Source organism: Rhinoraja longicauda, chromosome 20 (genome assembly GCF_053455715.1).
Source record: "Rhinoraja longicauda isolate Sanriku21f chromosome 20, sRhiLon1.1, whole genome shotgun sequence".
NCBI classification, from domain to species: Eukaryota; Metazoa; Chordata; class Chondrichthyes; order Rajiformes; family Arhynchobatidae; genus Rhinoraja; species Rhinoraja longicauda.
The window spans coordinates 5,771,085-5,787,319 of record NC_135972.1 but is presented as its reverse complement, the minus strand read 5'-3'; the positions used below and the strand labels follow the sequence as shown (position 1 = coordinate 5,787,319).

The 16,235-nt window shown below is 38.0% G+C and overlaps 1 protein-coding gene across 12 annotated transcripts in view; it reads left to right on the top strand.

The window, feature by feature from the left end:
* Window positions 1-16,235, top strand: part of LOC144603520 (serine/threonine-protein kinase WNK1-like) — a 109,492-nt gene that overhangs the window by 79,666 nt on the left and 13,591 nt on the right. For 8 of the 12 annotated variants that reach the window (XM_078416818.1, XM_078416823.1, XM_078416820.1 and 5 more), the window contains 11 exons: window positions 826-999; window positions 2,501-2,558; window positions 3,412-3,546; window positions 5,444-6,867; window positions 7,544-7,645; window positions 9,196-9,291; window positions 10,389-10,461; window positions 11,003-11,130; window positions 13,110-13,792; window positions 15,264-15,466; window positions 15,550-15,741. In XM_078416818.1, coding sequence (XP_078272944.1) covers window positions 826-999; window positions 2,501-2,558; window positions 3,412-3,546; window positions 5,444-6,867; window positions 7,544-7,645; window positions 9,196-9,291; window positions 10,389-10,461; window positions 11,003-11,130; window positions 13,110-13,792; window positions 15,264-15,466; window positions 15,550-15,741 — 3,268 coding nt within the window. Of the gene's footprint in view, window positions 1-825; window positions 1,000-2,500; window positions 2,559-3,407; window positions 3,547-5,443; window positions 6,868-7,543; window positions 7,646-9,195; window positions 9,292-10,388; window positions 10,462-11,002; window positions 11,131-13,109; window positions 13,793-15,263; window positions 15,467-15,549; window positions 15,742-16,235 lie in introns of all 12 variants that reach the window. The other 4 variants (XM_078416824.1, XM_078416822.1, XM_078416819.1 and 1 more) reach the window with 3 other exon arrangements.

Genomic DNA, 16,235 nt, shown 5'->3' with positions numbered 1-16,235 from the left:
AGTAACACAACTTAATTTATTCAGACCGCGGGGGAATGGTGAGTAGGGTGGGCCCGAAATTGTTGCGCTATCGCTGTATTTCCAGAACAAATCTGTATTTGGCTGTATTTCCAGAACAAATCTATCCACAAACACAAATATATAAGATGAGAGTTTTAGTGATAGAAGAACAGGCCAAAGTGCCTGTTTCCACACTGTCACTCTATATCATGGTAAGTAGGAAGGAACTGTTTTCTAGCGGTAGAAAGGTTGATAAGACAGGGGAAGCAAATGTACGTGATTAGCAACAGAAGGAAAAGCTCTTCCAGGATGTTTGCATCCTAGAGTAGCTTATGTGGAATGTACTTGAACAGTGGTTAAAGCAAATGCATTATGACTATCAAAGGTTTTTGGATAAAGATGTGGCGTGTGTGTGATGAAATAAAGAGATATAAGAAAAGAAAAGGAAGATGAACTATTTGGATGACTCTACCAAAGAGCTTTTATACAGTGGGCTGAGTTGCATCCTTTTTTCTGCTGCATGATTTTGTGGATCCATGCACATATATAATCTTCAGTACGATTTGTTTAAATTGCTTAAAACAGTCCCTTCGGCCCAACTTGCCCATGCCAACCAAGATGCCCATCTATACTTGTCCCACCTGTCTGCGTTTGGCCCATATCCCACTAAATCTTTCCTAGCCATAGTCCTGTGTAATAATTTGCATTGGAAGTCCCTACACTAATACCAATTGCAATGCTAAATTCCAAGGATACAATTGAATCAGACTTGATTAGAACATAAAATTAGATTGTCAGAATTATCTATAGTTCTTCCTGATACAGGTTCAAAATGAATTTATCTTGGAGACTGAGAGGGAATCGTTTATTGACCAAGTACGGGAAATTATTGAAAAAGCTGATGAAATGTTGAGTGAAGATCCAAGTGGGGAACCAGAAGGCGATCAAGGATTAGAGACTGTAAAAACCCAGGTTGATGTTTGCTTTGGTCAAACACAGGTATGATGTTGAATATTTTTCTATTTGCTTGAAAACCTTCGATAAATTTAAACCATCAATGCCAGTTTGTCTGGACAAGGTAACAAATTATTTTTTAAAGAAACTACTTAGAATCCGAGAACTGATTAATACAGCATGACGATTGTTAATGGATGTTGACCCGGCCATCTAATGTAATAGTATAAAGTCTTTCCTCATCATGCCTGACTAATTAGTAACGTAATGCAGCCATGTTCTCTACTGCGCACAGTTGGTGGATATAGTATATTGGATTGGCATAAATGCAAAATAGAAAGTTGACTAAATGTACAGGAAGGAACTGCAGATACTGGTTTATACTGAAGATAGACACCAAATGCTGGAGTAGCTCAGCGGGTCAGGAAGCATCTCAGGAGAAAGGGAATAGGTGACATTTCGGGTCAGAACCCTTCTTCAGACTGACAAAAAGGTCTAAAGAAGGGTTCTGACCCGAAACATCATCTATTCCTTTTCTCCAGAGATGCTGTCTGACCCACTGGGTTACTCCAGCATAGAAAATTGGTTATTCCTTTTGAGAATATAAAATTGCAAATAATGAAATGTATTATGTACACAATGTCCCACAAACAAACTACATATCTTGTCTGATCTGTGATGCTCTGTATCTTTTTCCGCTTACCTCCATAAGCCTTAAGTTACGCATCAGACTGGCTAGTTCCAGAACAGAAATTGCTACGAATAGTGAATGTTTGAAGTTTTGCCATCTCCTACATAATTTCCATTATGTTTTGAACTGAAATTCAGCAATCTGAATATGTGACTTTCTCAGATTAGTTTATTGTCACGTATATACATTGCCCAAGGGTGCAATGAAATTCCTTGTTCACATGAAGCTTTTAGTGCAAGATTGTAAAGCAATCTGAAGTTGTGAAAAATAAAAGTACGATAATAGAATAACTGAATAATGTTGATTTAGTTGAGGAGTCTAATAGCTGTGGGGAAGAGCTGTTTTAAAATCCGCACATCCAAGCTTTTAAGCTTCTGTATCCACTCCCAGAACGTCCCTGAGGAACAAGCGAAGTGCAGGGTGGCAGGCAGATTTAATTGTAAATTTAAGAAAGGAAATGGTTATATGGCATTTTATGACAGTTTAGGAGTGTGTGGTTTCCTTTCATTCTCAAGTAATCAATATTACATAAATCACAATTCTAAATTATCTGCATTTTGCTTTCCCTTCCACTTTGCTAGCTTGTATTTTTTAACTATTTGATCTTTGGCCAAAATAATAGATTTGTTATCAATGGTCTCAAGGATTGAGACCATTTCCATTGCCTTTTCTGATCTGCTCAGTCTGCAATTTGATGACCTTTGAGTCTTTTGCAGTCTCCCATCTTTAAGTTGCCCCATTTTCACTAAGATTGGTAGATGAGCAGAAGCTAATGAGTCTTGGCATGTAGTTTTCACAGGAGAGTAGGAATTCATTAACACCAATGGATAATGTATGCATAACATATATTTTCAGAATGCAGAAGGCAAATACAGACAACAAGAAACTCTAATATCTGTTCCACTTCAGTTAGGTAAGCACCTTTGTTTCTTTTTTTGAAAGAAATCTTTAAAAAATGAATTACAGTAAAATTGATGATACATATAATTAAACTAGCTTTGTCAGCATTCCAGTGTGAACATCATTCAGCAATGAAAGATTCTTTGTGACAGCGATGTAAAAAGGAAGGCACCCAGCAAATCACTGCTTTCAAATATTCAATAGAAAATGTTGGACTCTGAGATTCAAATTTGCATTCAGAACAGATAAAGCTGTGTATTTACAAGATTTTGCATAATCTGAGACTAACCATTACCCTTCTGGTGGACTGCCCCAGTTTTTTCGGCATTCACTCCCAAGCTGTTATTCTACATCACTTTTTGTTTGCTTTAAAGTAAAACTAGCCACAAAGTATCATTTTTCTCATCTCGGAAGCACTGTAGTCCCTAGAAGAGTTCCATTCACCCTGTGGACACCCAATGCATCTCTCCATGATCACCCTGGCGTGAATGTAACCTTGGAAGAGGGGCAGGCAGTTAAGTCGTATAGACCCCTCCCTTCCCCTCTTTTCCCCTTCTTGGTGGGTGCACACACAGAACAGTGAGAAGGTCCTCACATCGAGTCTATTCCTCCCCCACCCCCCCATGTAATCATATAATTCATTTTATCAGAGGGACTGCAAATTCTCACATTCCATACGTATTAAATTGCAATTATGTTATTTGCCTTCATTCACTGTGCTTAACTGGCAACTTGATTTCTGATATTGTAATCTTAATGATTAGAAGCTTGTGCAGTTCTGGCATTTTCCAGTAAATCTAACGGGGCCTATAAAAGTTGAAGAATTGTATTAAAATTACATTTAAATTTTGTGTATTGACATTTAGGTACACAGGTGGGCTCTGCAATGCAAGTGGTCCATTCAGCTGGAAGACGATTTATTGTCAGCCCAGTTCCCGAGAGCAGATTACGTGAACCAACATTAAGTATGGGTGTCACTTCAGTTAAAGAAACTTCAACAGGTACTGCCATTGGATACAGGAAAGGAGAACCATTTTCATTTTCTTGCTGGGTATAAGATAATTTTTAAGACATAAGTTACTGCAGCAGATAGTTACATTTAGTGAATGTAGGATTACAATTAGAAACTGCAGGGTAATCCTTTATTTTCTATTGGATATTAGAAACATAGAAACATAGAAAATAGGTGCAGGAGGAGGCCATTCGGCCCTTCGAGCCAGCACCGCCATTCATTGTGATCATGGCTGATGGTCCACAATCAATAACCCGTGCCTGTCTTAATAACCCGTGCCTGCCTTGAATATATTGTATCTATTCGGATCGATTAGACTTTTTCAAGAGTCCAAACTTTATTCCAGATCTATGATTTATTCTAAAATGCTTTCTACTTAAATTTGTCCAAACGATTACAAGATAACAAATATTTCAGAGAAAAGCCATGTAAAATTAAAGATCAAGTTGAAAAAATGTTGATGAGAAACCATCTATGAAAATGCACATTTACAAACATCCCGGGAAGCTTTCAGAAAAGTAAGGTTGAGCTGTGTCTAAATAAAGCAGTAGTTGAATGCAAGAGCCAATGAAGCATTATATTTCTCTGCTCCACAGTTCCAAAATTCTTGCAATTTTCAAATACACTGACATGTCTTTCATAAATTCAAAATGAATTTCACATTTCCAACACTGAACTCAATGAGTCAATTTCGTTCATGCAATTGATTAGCATTCCTTTGAATCCGTAGACTTGGTTTACAGACCATTTAACTTTGTACCTTCAGTAAACTTGTATCTATTTTCCATTCCATTAAATTATTTTTAAGATGTGTGTAGGTGCGATCCTAACGGGGATATCACAAATCACTGCACGCCAGTTTAAGTGAATACTGTTGTACAAGGACACCCAGGTCTCACTGCACTTCCCCCTTGCCTAACCTGACACCATTGAGATAATAATCTGCCTCCTTGTTTTTGCCGCCAAACAAGGAACCTCACATTTATCTATATTATACTGCATCTGCCCACTCACTCAACCTGTCCAGGTCACCCTGCAACCTTTTAACATCCTCTTCGTAGCTCACACTGCCACCCAGCTTTATGTCATCCGCAAACTTGCTAGTGTTACTTCTAATTCCTTCATCTAAATCATTAATATATATGGTAAACAGTTGCGGCCCCAACACTGAGCCTTGCGGCACTCCACTCGCCACTACCTGCGATTCTGAAAGGACCCGTTTACTCCTACTCTTTGCTTCCTGTCTGCCAACCAATTCTCTATCCATGTCAACACCCTAACCCCAATACCATGTGCTCTAATTTTGCTCACCAATCTCCCACCTGAACAAAGGCTTTCTGAAAGTCTAGATACACTACATCCACTGGCTCCCACATGATCATAATCTCTACTCCCCAATGAATTCAGTACTTCTATCAATGGCCCACCTTGTTTCTCCTGGAGAAGGGTCTCGACCCGAAACGTCACCCATTCCTTCTCTCCAGAGATGCTGCCTGTCCCGCTGAGTTATTCCAGCATTTTGTCTCTACCCTGTATCTCCTTCTGCTCAATGCCTTCTGCTTGTCTGTGTAAATAACATGAACAGATTCTCCTTTAAATACCCATGGTACTAATGCTTTAAAACAAGTGCTGGGTTTAGAAACGATTGGAATCATCTTTACATGAAGCAAAAGCGACCACAGTGATTAAAAGTGAATTGCTTTTAAGGTTGCTGGTTTGTATAGAACACCATCCACACCAGTGGTTTAGGACACTTTTGAATGGATACAGATATCCACTTGTTGGGAACTTTGGTTCTTTAAATTGTAAATAGATCAAAATAGCTGTGCTTAGAATTCATCATATGGCATCCTATTTGTTCTAATTGAGATTTCATTGTTTTACAGCTGTCCCCCATAGTCACAATCTGAACCTGTCACACTCTGCTTCTTCAGTGAGTTTGCAACAAGCCTTTTCTGACTTAAAGCACAAAGCATTTCAAGAGGGCCCTAATACTGCCCCTCCTGTCTTCAACCAAACCATTTCACCATTTTCTATGGTACATCTAGAAATGGCTAGCATTGGACAAGGAGTTAATACACAAACAGTGGTGTCATCCTCAGCACCAGCTAGTCTATTAATTCCAGGCTCTGGATCTCAGGCCAAGGTGCAGAGTGTTCAATCACCACCTGCTGAACAATTAACTAATGAAACCGTTACTGGTATAATTACCTCCAATACTATCTTGCTGCCTCCAACCTCGCAGCCAGCTCAGCAGTCAATTGATGGCACCTCTGCTAATATAAGTGTTCCAACTTGTGTATCTCCACCACAGTCATCCCAGCCAAGTCGGCTAATAATTGGAGGCCCTGTTACAAGTGATCCTGCTTCAAGCTCTGTATCTCCACCGCTAACGTCACACCTGGTTCAACATTTAATTGGAGGAGCTGCAATCAGTGGAGGGTCTTCAACCACTGTTTCTCCATCTTCTACTCAGACGGTGATATTGCAAGCTTCTCAACAACTTTGCGGTGGTGCTGTGGTCAGCCTGCCAGAATCGTCAACTTCACTAAGCACATTGCAGGGCCAGACAGAGATTTTGTCCAGTACAACCCAAGCTGAAAGTCAGCAGATGGGTGGTAATGGCATGACTCTGGCAGTCTCCACATCATTACCACCCACATGTGGCATTCAGTCTGCCGTGAGCCAGTCCATTGTGGTGCAAACAATTAGTGCACAAAATGTTACCCTACCTCATACTGTGGGTGTGCCTGTGCCTCTGGCAACCCAGTTCTCTGCCCCAGGCACATCATCTGCACAACCTGTTTCCAATGTTCCTTCTGTACAGCAAACACTGATTCATAATCAACCTCAAACAGCTTTTCTTCCAAATCAACCCCATATTCATTATTCTGAAGTCGACATCGATTTGAATACCAAAGGCACTGGCATTGATGATATCAAGACATTGGATGAAAAGCTTCGTTCGTTGTTTAGTGAACATAGCACTGGAGGGTGTCCTCACATTTCAGCACCTTTGGAAATGGGATTAAATGCAGAGTCTGCTACAATTGAGAGTTTGATTGCTGCAGGAAAAATAACTGATATCCCAGGAATTTCAACGGCCAATATCCCATCCTACCCAGTTACCACCACAAGTTCTATCATACCTCCTTCCAGTTTACCTCTTGGCCCTACAGGACTTCCATTGACTATGCAGCAGCCTTCGACTCCTTCCAGTTATACAGCAGTAGTTCCTTCTATGCCCAGTGTCATTTCAACAGGGCGACCAGGCACGCCACCATCCAAACCACCACTTGGCAGGTTAATGGTGAGTTGACCCAGAGCACATAAAAATGTATGCAAAATTTATAAGAGAGTGTGAATAATAATGAATAATAACTGAAGTTTTAAAAAACACCTATTAACATTTTTGAGTGAATTAATGTAAGCATTCTCTTTTGAGATTGCAATGCCACTCTGAACTGTACTGAATCTTTGTTTTTAACCTTTCCTCCTCTTCATCCAATAATACCACAGTATTCAACTATTTCACCACATACACCTTTTTATTTATAGTGTAACATTCTGTAAAAGGTGGCAGCCCTGGTTCTTATTGTCAGGTGTCTGCCATTGGTTCTTCTAAACATCCTCTAAGGAAGTATAACAACATTTAAAACCAATTCAACAGAACTCTCGGAGTTGCATACATATAGAAACCTCATACAAAGTGCTGTTATTTTGAAGTTAATGAAGGTCGTAAAGAATCTACAACATTTAACCATCAAAACTGCACCCCAGGATATACTTTGAACGTTTTGTACGGATTACTTGAAATTGTTTTGTTTGAATGCCATGTTGTATATTCAAATGCTAACTTCCTTCTCTAACTTGGAGTATACAATGTTATGTGAAACAATGGGAGTATCGTTTAAGTCCAATAGTTGATAAGTCATTCACACGTGGCTTTAGTTGACGCAACTCCTCTTCCCATTCATTACTTGTAGGTGCAACAGCTAAGTACGGAAGCTCTTGACCAACAATTAAAACAGGCTCTCACTCCACCCACTGAGCAGTTGCCACCTTTTCCAGGACCTTCACTAACCCAGGTGCAATAATATTACCCAATGTGCTCTTTGTAAATTTATTACTCTGTATGCCATGTCTTTTGCATGTGATTCATCTCTTGATTGAAAATTATCTGATGCATGTTTTTGGCTTGCTTATTAATCCTTTAATTTAAGTTATTAATTATTGTATGCAGTGCAAGCTAAACCTCTCAATATAAAACACAGTTTGGTTAAATTGCTCTCTATTTTCTGTTCACCAAATATGGATGAACATATGGCATCAGTCCATATGCAAGCGAATGTTCATTGAACATTACTGTTCACAAAATATCTTTTAACATGCATGTGGTAGCCAGTGGTTTTGGAGAGCTCAAACCATCAATTTTATGGATTAGTTTATTTGTTGGAAGGTAGGTAAAAATGGCTGAGTATAGTTAATTGAGCTACCAATCAGTGTTAATGGTTCATTTAGTACATAGGATCATCAGCTGAGTTCTGCCTGTTCCAAGCTGGCCTCTTGTCGCTCCTTATCTCCCAATGTATTAAATATTAAGTGTTCATCCTTCATATGTTGAATCAGTTGATCCCTGCAGTCTCCATCAGACTTTCTTCCTTCTCATTCTCCTTCCCTTTGTAACCAGGTAATTGTCAGAGTCATTTGATTCTAATTTTATTATGTACTTCCCTCATCTGCAAGTAATGTAAGAAAATAACAGCAGATGCTGGTACAAATCGAAGGTATTTATTTCACAAAATGCTGGAGTAACTCAGCAGGTCAGGCAGCATCTCAGGAGAGAAGGAATGGGTGATGTTTCAGGTGGAGACCCTTCTTGAAGAAGGGTCTCGACCCGAAACGTCCCTCATCTTCAATCTCACCTTTGGTGATTGTTCATTTAATGCGTCCTATTTCCTGGAACTATTTTCTTTGATTTATTTGCGGTTATTTGAAAAATGGATTGTCAGCCAAGTTACTTCCTAACCTTTTTTTCCTTGTACTAAACCCTGAAGCAAAAATTGACAGTTATAAGCATGGTCTAATTTATCTGGATTGTTGGTGTATATTAGAACTCCTAAGTTTCAATAAGTATCAATAGAGTGCATTCAATCATATGTTGAAATTTTTCCTAGTGCTTGCGTGTTTGTATGATTTCTGTTTGGCCCACAATATATTTGTGCCCAAATGGGCAGATGGACCACTAGTTAAGAAGCTTGACAAATATTTTTAGTGATTTCAAACTACCTTTTAGGCAGCACATGATTAATCAAGTGCATTATTTACTTAGAGTTTTGTTTCACTTATCCTGCAAGTCACCATTCTGGCAACAAACACAAACAAGCCAGGCAGTTTGAGTTTCAATCATGCACTTCAAGAAGGAAGAGAAGTTGATCAGTAATTTTGTATTTTAATTGAGTCACTTAATTTGGGAAGTTTATTTCTTTGCCCTGCAAGATGATTTGTTCAGGAAGTTTCATTTGCAACTGCAGTGGAACTTGAGTTAAAATAATTATATGATAAAAGTTCCTGTTTTGGGAGACGGTGCTCACTATACATTTGAGTCCATAGATAACTTTTTTTTGTTGTTCTTCAGTCACAACAGCCTTTGGACACTTTGGATGCCCAGTTGAGACGGGCCCTGAGCCCAGAAACTGTTTCAAACATACCTGTTGTGTTTACTTCAGTGCAGGTGAGTGCCAAGCTATTAGTTGGCCAACTTTTCAAATTTTGATCATGTGGTTTAAATTATCAACTTTATCAGAGGCAGTTTGACTATGTTTGGGCCATTGGAACAATGTAATGTGTTTAACCGTCAATGAAAGTAGTTGCAGTACACAAATTTGTTTTTAAATGATTGGAGCAGCTTGGGAAGATTGTACAAGTCCCTGCTGTATTGTGGATTATCAAATCACAGGTTATGAAAATCTGGAGTTTAGCAGAAACTGGAAAAAAAATTGCACAAAGATTAGTTTGCAATGCCCCAACAACAAAATACTGAAGATACTGGAACTTTGACATAAAATCACAAAGTATTGGCAATATGGTGCCTAACCATACTGTAAAAAAAAAAAATAGTTAACATGTAAGGCTGGGGAATGCTCTCAGCATTTTTTGATCTACAGTAAAGTTTGATTAACTTGCAGATTACATTCGGGCATAATGTGATTGTAGCGTTACCATATTCTGCAGAGGCAAAGGTTACAGTAAATGGCCTTGTTGAACACTAAACAACTGACATGATGGTTAATCGCTTGGGCTACTTTTTTGCGTGAAAATAAATATTTGGGAAGCTAATATGATTTTAATTACGAAATTATTTATGGAAAATGGGATTGAATAATATGTGTTTTATTGTTAAATTGGTAGCCCTGGAGATTTGCTACATTATGCAAGCAAATAGACTTAATTTGTCTTCTGGTCATTTTAATTTTTATTAAATTGGGTAATACACCAAGTCAGGAACATGTTGAAAGAGGAAGCTGATGGGATGTATTTACATGTTACTGAAGTTTCTGTTAACATTTTGATCTTCATTCTAAATTATGGCTTTGTTTCCGTCCTTCCAAATCAATGTCTATTTCGTAAAAAAATGTCCGTCATCCGAACTGTTTATTAACATGAGGGGATGAAGTGAGCTGCCAGAGGAAGTGGTTGAAGTACTATAACATCTTAAAAGGCATTTGGATGGGTACATGCATCGGATGAGTTGAGCGAAAAATGGGTCCAATCCAGACAAATGGGACCAGCTTATTTTCAATGAATATTTTTTTTCTTCTGTTTTTGCAGAGTGGTGTTCCTGTGAATGTCTCGTTGGTGTCTTCTGCACAGAGTTTTACAGCAACCAGCTTGTCTGCAGAAGGTAAAAAAAACAACATGTTTAAAATTTATTCAGTGGCATCTCTTGAGGGCTAGCAACATTATGTAAAGTTACAATGAACTTATTGCCACTTGCCAAAAGCTTATTCAGAAAATATTCATTTGTACAGTGATTGAAAAATGTTATCAGTTACTTGGTGTTTAAGATGTATGTGGATGATTCGAGGTACTGTTCCTTTGTACCATGCAACAAAGCTGGGATGATGGTTGTAAGATTGAGCATTGTACTTATGAAACCTGCAACTCTGATGTGGATTTTGGGGGATGAGGTGAAATAATCCTAAATGGAATTTTCTTGATGAGATTTTCAAAACTTGAATTAGTCAAAAACAATTATTAATAATCCAGTATTAACAGAAGAGTGTCTTTCCCCATTTAATTTATTTATTTCCATAATCTAGCAGAATTATTAAAAAACAGGTGAATTTTTGTATTTTTTTATCTAATTAGCCAAAATAAGAGTCTGGTTATCCCATTTATAAGTAATTTCAGTTGTTTCTCTTTTTCTCTCTTTTCCCTACCAGGTCTTGTCCCTCAGCCTGATGATCGTGCGGCTGATTCAGAAGACAAATGTGGCCCTCAGCAGGATGGCATAACAGCAAACGCAGTTACTCGTATTGGAACTGGAGTAGTGAAGTTGGGTCGTTTTCAGGTAAGAACTCAGTTATATAAATGAAAAGAGATCGTATTTGTTTTTGCTTATTGTGTCGCTCTAAAGCTCGCAACCTGTTATTTTGGAGTTAATTCTCAAATAATATTGAACTACTGCTGCAGTTAAGGACCTTAAAAATATTAGATGTATGTGATTTGTAGTTACATTTGGGGAGTTTGTGTTTGCTATCCTTTGTTATATGGTGTGAATTCATTTGCGACTTTGCAATCTTAAGGAACCAGTTTAGAATCCGTGGAATGTTGGAAAGTACCTTCCAGTGCACCCACTTTCTCTACAACCAGCTCTTCAAAAATGTTGGGATCATCATATCCTGGGAATTTATTGATATTTATTTCCAATGATTTCTGCAATACTTTTAAATTAATACAAATGTGACTCTCATGAGGACGATGGCATAATAGCAAACACAGTTATAGTTACATTTTGCAACTCCTTATTCATTCTCTACCTGGTGTTCTCTTATCTTTGGGAGCTTTCCTTCTATGAACAATCTTTTATCCGATTTTTATCTTGCACTAAATGTTGTATCCTTTATCTGCGGACTGCTTGATTGTAATCATGTATAGTCTTTGATTGGATAGTACGAAAACAAACCAGTACACGTGACAATATTAAACTAAACTAAAATGATGGATGCACAAAATATTTATTGAATATCTCCGTCATTTCTATTTCTCCAATGTAATTTCTCCTTTCTCCTGTCTAAAAAGCCTCCTTAGTGTTTGCTTTTTTCCTTTTTGCACATGGAAGTTCTACAGCAATTTCATGATCTGCTTGCTGAGTTTTGTATTCTGAGATTTTTCCAATCCTCGGGCTCACTGCTCTTTTTGTACAACTTTACAGGGTGCCAGTGAGAATGCACATGAACTATTGTGTACAGTTTTGAATTTCCTATTTAAGAGTTTACATGCATTGGAAAAGAGCAGAGAAAGTGCACTAAGTTGATTCCAGGGATGAAGGGTTTGACATATGAAGGTAGGTTCAGGAAGTTGAGTCTATACTCATTGGAGTACAGAAGAGCTATTGGTGACCTTATTGGGACATTTATGCTGAGAGGAAATTTCATCTAATAGATTCAACTATAATAGTTTCACCAAAAATTAAGGTACATTTTCTTGAAATGGTGGAGTGGGGAAGAGAGGAGGGGATGGTTTCGGAACAAAGGGATGGCGAGTTAAGGCAGATATCAGGAAGAATTGTTTCCTAAGGATTCTTTGTAATTCTCTGCTGGTAAATTCAGTAAATTTGAGAGAGCTGTGGAGGCTTTTGTTATCTGTTTTAAATATCTTCAGGCTTATACGAGAAAAGGGTCATGGGGTGTGAAGAGAAAGCTGGAATGTAGTGTGGAGGGCAGGATTGAATTGGGTGTGATGGTATTATATTTCAGATTTGAATGGCCCACTCTTGCTCCTGTTTTTTAATCTTATTTAAAAATAAGTAATTTGTGATTGAGGGAACTCGCTGCATGCATTCTCCAATTTTTGACTGCCCTTTGACTTAAGCTGAAGGCAACAATCCGTCTCACTTCCCACGCAAAGGAACATACTCAACTAGTAATTTGTAGGTTGCCAGGTGGCTCTTGGATTTAGTTCCTTCGGAAGTCTTATTTTAAATTTCTGTCTGAGTGTAATCAGGACAGCGTGTAAGATAGCCAAAGTGAATATTATTCTATTATTAACCTGAATGATTACACATGGTGAATTCTTCAGGAAATTTAATCATAACGACCTTCAATAAATTTGTTACAAATAACTGCCTCAAGCTGGCCGACATCTGTCTATATGTTGTACGATATCAGTATCTGCTAATCAATAATTATCAGTTGTATTTAGGAATAATTTTTAGCTCTCGTCAAATGCATTACTTGATTTTGGATAATGTTCTCAGTTATTTCACGCAGGACTCAAATCCTATGAATTTTTGTTTAGTTAACCACTAAGTAATATCTTTCTTTCTAGGTTTCTGTAGCACCAAATGATGACTTGCATCAAGAAGCATATGATAAACTCCGAGAGTGTAAGCTGCAACAGACTTCAGATGAATCTTCCTCGTCTGGAAGCAGTCCCGAAAGTACAGTTATTAAACCATCTGAACATGGCAGCCATGAAGATGTTATGGATGGTGCCCATGTAATTGACAGCAGAAATAGTGAGCCCCTACCATATCAAGAGCAGGAGCCAGCCCAGCAGGCAAAAATAGGTCGGTTCCATGTCACAACAAGAAGAGACACCGTTGGCCGTTTTTCAGTGGCAAGGACACAAGATGAAGTTACATATGAAGCTGGCAAGGGAAACCTGAGTGTTCTTATGAGTACTGCTCCATTAACAGTACTTTCATCATTGCCAGTGGATCACATTGCAGATCAAATTTTACCACCTAAAGAGTCCATTGAATCAGAACAATACCTACATACAAATGGACCAGTTTTGCCTGAGACAGGAGAGCAACTCCTTTCAGAGGATTTGGATCAAATACAAGTTGATTGTTCAGGCAGTCCTGTGTCGCCCCAATCATCAGAATCCAAGGGGAACATCATGCAAAGCCTTACCAATTCCTTTAATTCTTCCTACATGAGCAGTGATAATGATTCAGAAATTGAAGATGAAGATATGAGGAAGGAACTGCATAGATTGAGGGACAAGTAAGTGTCTGATTAAGTCAAAAGTGTTTAAGTGTTATATGCACCATGATTAAAATTCTTACTTGCTGCATCTTTACAGAATTTAACCTCTTTATTTGCTTTTTTGACATTTAGTTTACGGTGATGTATGCTATCAATTTTTTCAGCAATTGTGAAATCTTGTGAGCTTTAAAAAGTGTTATATTAACATTGGTCTTGCATTGGTCATCTGTCTACTTTCCTGCCTTAAGTTTCACAGGCCTCTAATCTCATTCCATGATCAGAGAGATGTTGATTTGGTATTAAAGGAGGATTTTTAATTTGCTTCTCTGAACATATAATGAATTAGAACTCCATTAATAATAAACGTTTGGCATCTTTTGCCCTAATGCGCACTACTCTTCCCTGATTGCCCTTTCCCCTTGTAGATACTTGTGAAATGTTTTGGGATTTTCCTTGATGTTGCTTTCCAGTGTTATTTTGAATCCCATTTCTTTCTCTAATTACTTTTAAAGTGTCTTCTTGCACGTTTCGTAGTTCTACAGGCCCTTTAAATGTGCCATAAGATTTTTTCTTTAATCCAATCCTCTATGACCCTTAACGCATTGGACTCCATGGATTTGTAGACTAACCCTTCAAGAATCTGTTGCCCCAACAATTGAGAGGACCATAGGAACAAGAACTGATTGATTTTTTTTCCCCACTATTTAATCAGTTTCATTCAATTTTCATTCAACTGCATTCATTCAACTTGCTCCAATCCCTTGAAAAACAAAAATCACACTGCACTATTATAAATTTCAATTAATTCATCATCCGCAGCATTTTAGTTTAGACTTGCATGAGGTTTTTTGTGAACAAATGACTTAATTCTGCTCTTTGCTTTTAAGAATTATATGCTTCATTCTGCATCTTTTCCCACTACTTGAAATGCAACAAATCCATCATTTGTATTTGTACAATATTCAAAATTACCCGATTTAGCAGTTATTATTCCTATTTTATATATGATGTATGTATGAAAATCCACGGCCTGCTATTTTAAAATAAATGTAGCAAAACCAGTACGAGGTACAATATTCCCAGGAGTTTGATATCTCAATTTTGCTCTCTAAAAATTTGTCTGGTGAAGGACTTAAATTTGTGATTATTTTGTTTTCTCCTTGGCAATCTTATTCTAATTGAGATATCTAGCTCCTACTTGTCATGTTTTATAATAACTGCTGACAGGGTAAAGTTAGGAGTGCAGTCTCCAGATGCTTCGATTTGGTTATTAAAGAGGTTTGTTCAGAAGTGGTTCTTGGATTTGCGAAAGTTGTTTGTTTGTGCATGTAGCACTACCATCTTGTGCTTGTAAATGTATATAAATTTGAATTGTACATGAAAGCGCAATATAGCGAAGCTCTATCACTTTAGTGAAATAAATGTAATGGGTAAAGCAAGCACTTGTCTGTCTTATAGCAGTACTCAGTTTTAAAATAATTTGTTTCAGACATTTGAAGGAGATTCAGGAATTGCAATCACGGCAGAAGCAGGAGATTGAGGAACTCTATATAAAATTGGGTAAGGCACCACCTGCAGTAATAATTCCACCTGCAGCACCCCTGTCTGGACGTCGCCGACGACCCACCAAAGGGAAAAGCAGCAAATCTAGTCGGAGTAGCTCCCAAGGACAAAAAAGTCCCTTACTTTCTGGTGGGTAATGAACAAGTTCCATTGCACCTTTTTTTGTGCAGTGATATTCAGTGCTGACATTGTGGCTCTGTTCCCTTTTGCAGGGCCCTTAACCGCTCAGAGTACTTCAATGTTGACAGCACCACAGATGTTGATGCCACCCCAAAACTCTCATGAATTCACCATTTCTGGGCAAGGTCAGTTGTTGAAACCCTCGCCATCCAGTGAAAATTTGTACTCTGCTTACACCAGTGAAGGGGTGATTTCTGGACAAAGTGTATCTGGTACTGGACCAGGTAAGAATTTTGCTGACTGGTTTGAAGATTTTAGGTTGCATATTCAGATAATTTTCAACTGCTATGTTAGTTTTAGATTGCACAAATGCTTGAGGGGCATACTTTTATTATTAAAGGCACACTGTTGGCTTGACCTGTTTGTTTTTTTGGAGGTCCCTTAATCCACAGAGTAACAATAAGGAACTGGTGGAAGTATAACTAACCGGACACAAACATTTATTGCTATTGCCATCCAGTAAAATCTTGGAGTTTTGCCGCCTTTAGTGAGGATTATTATATAGGATATACGAAATAGAAATTGGTTATTCATCCCAATAAGTTCATGTCAACATTTGTTTCACATGATACTACTCGTCAGCCGCTACTTAATATTTCTATGCTATTTGCTTCATAAACTACATGTTCTATTTTCTTAACTCTTTTGATTTATTGGTTAATGGATGCACTTTGGTTGTAGGTTCCCCAACACATGGAAATATTTCCATTCATTGTCA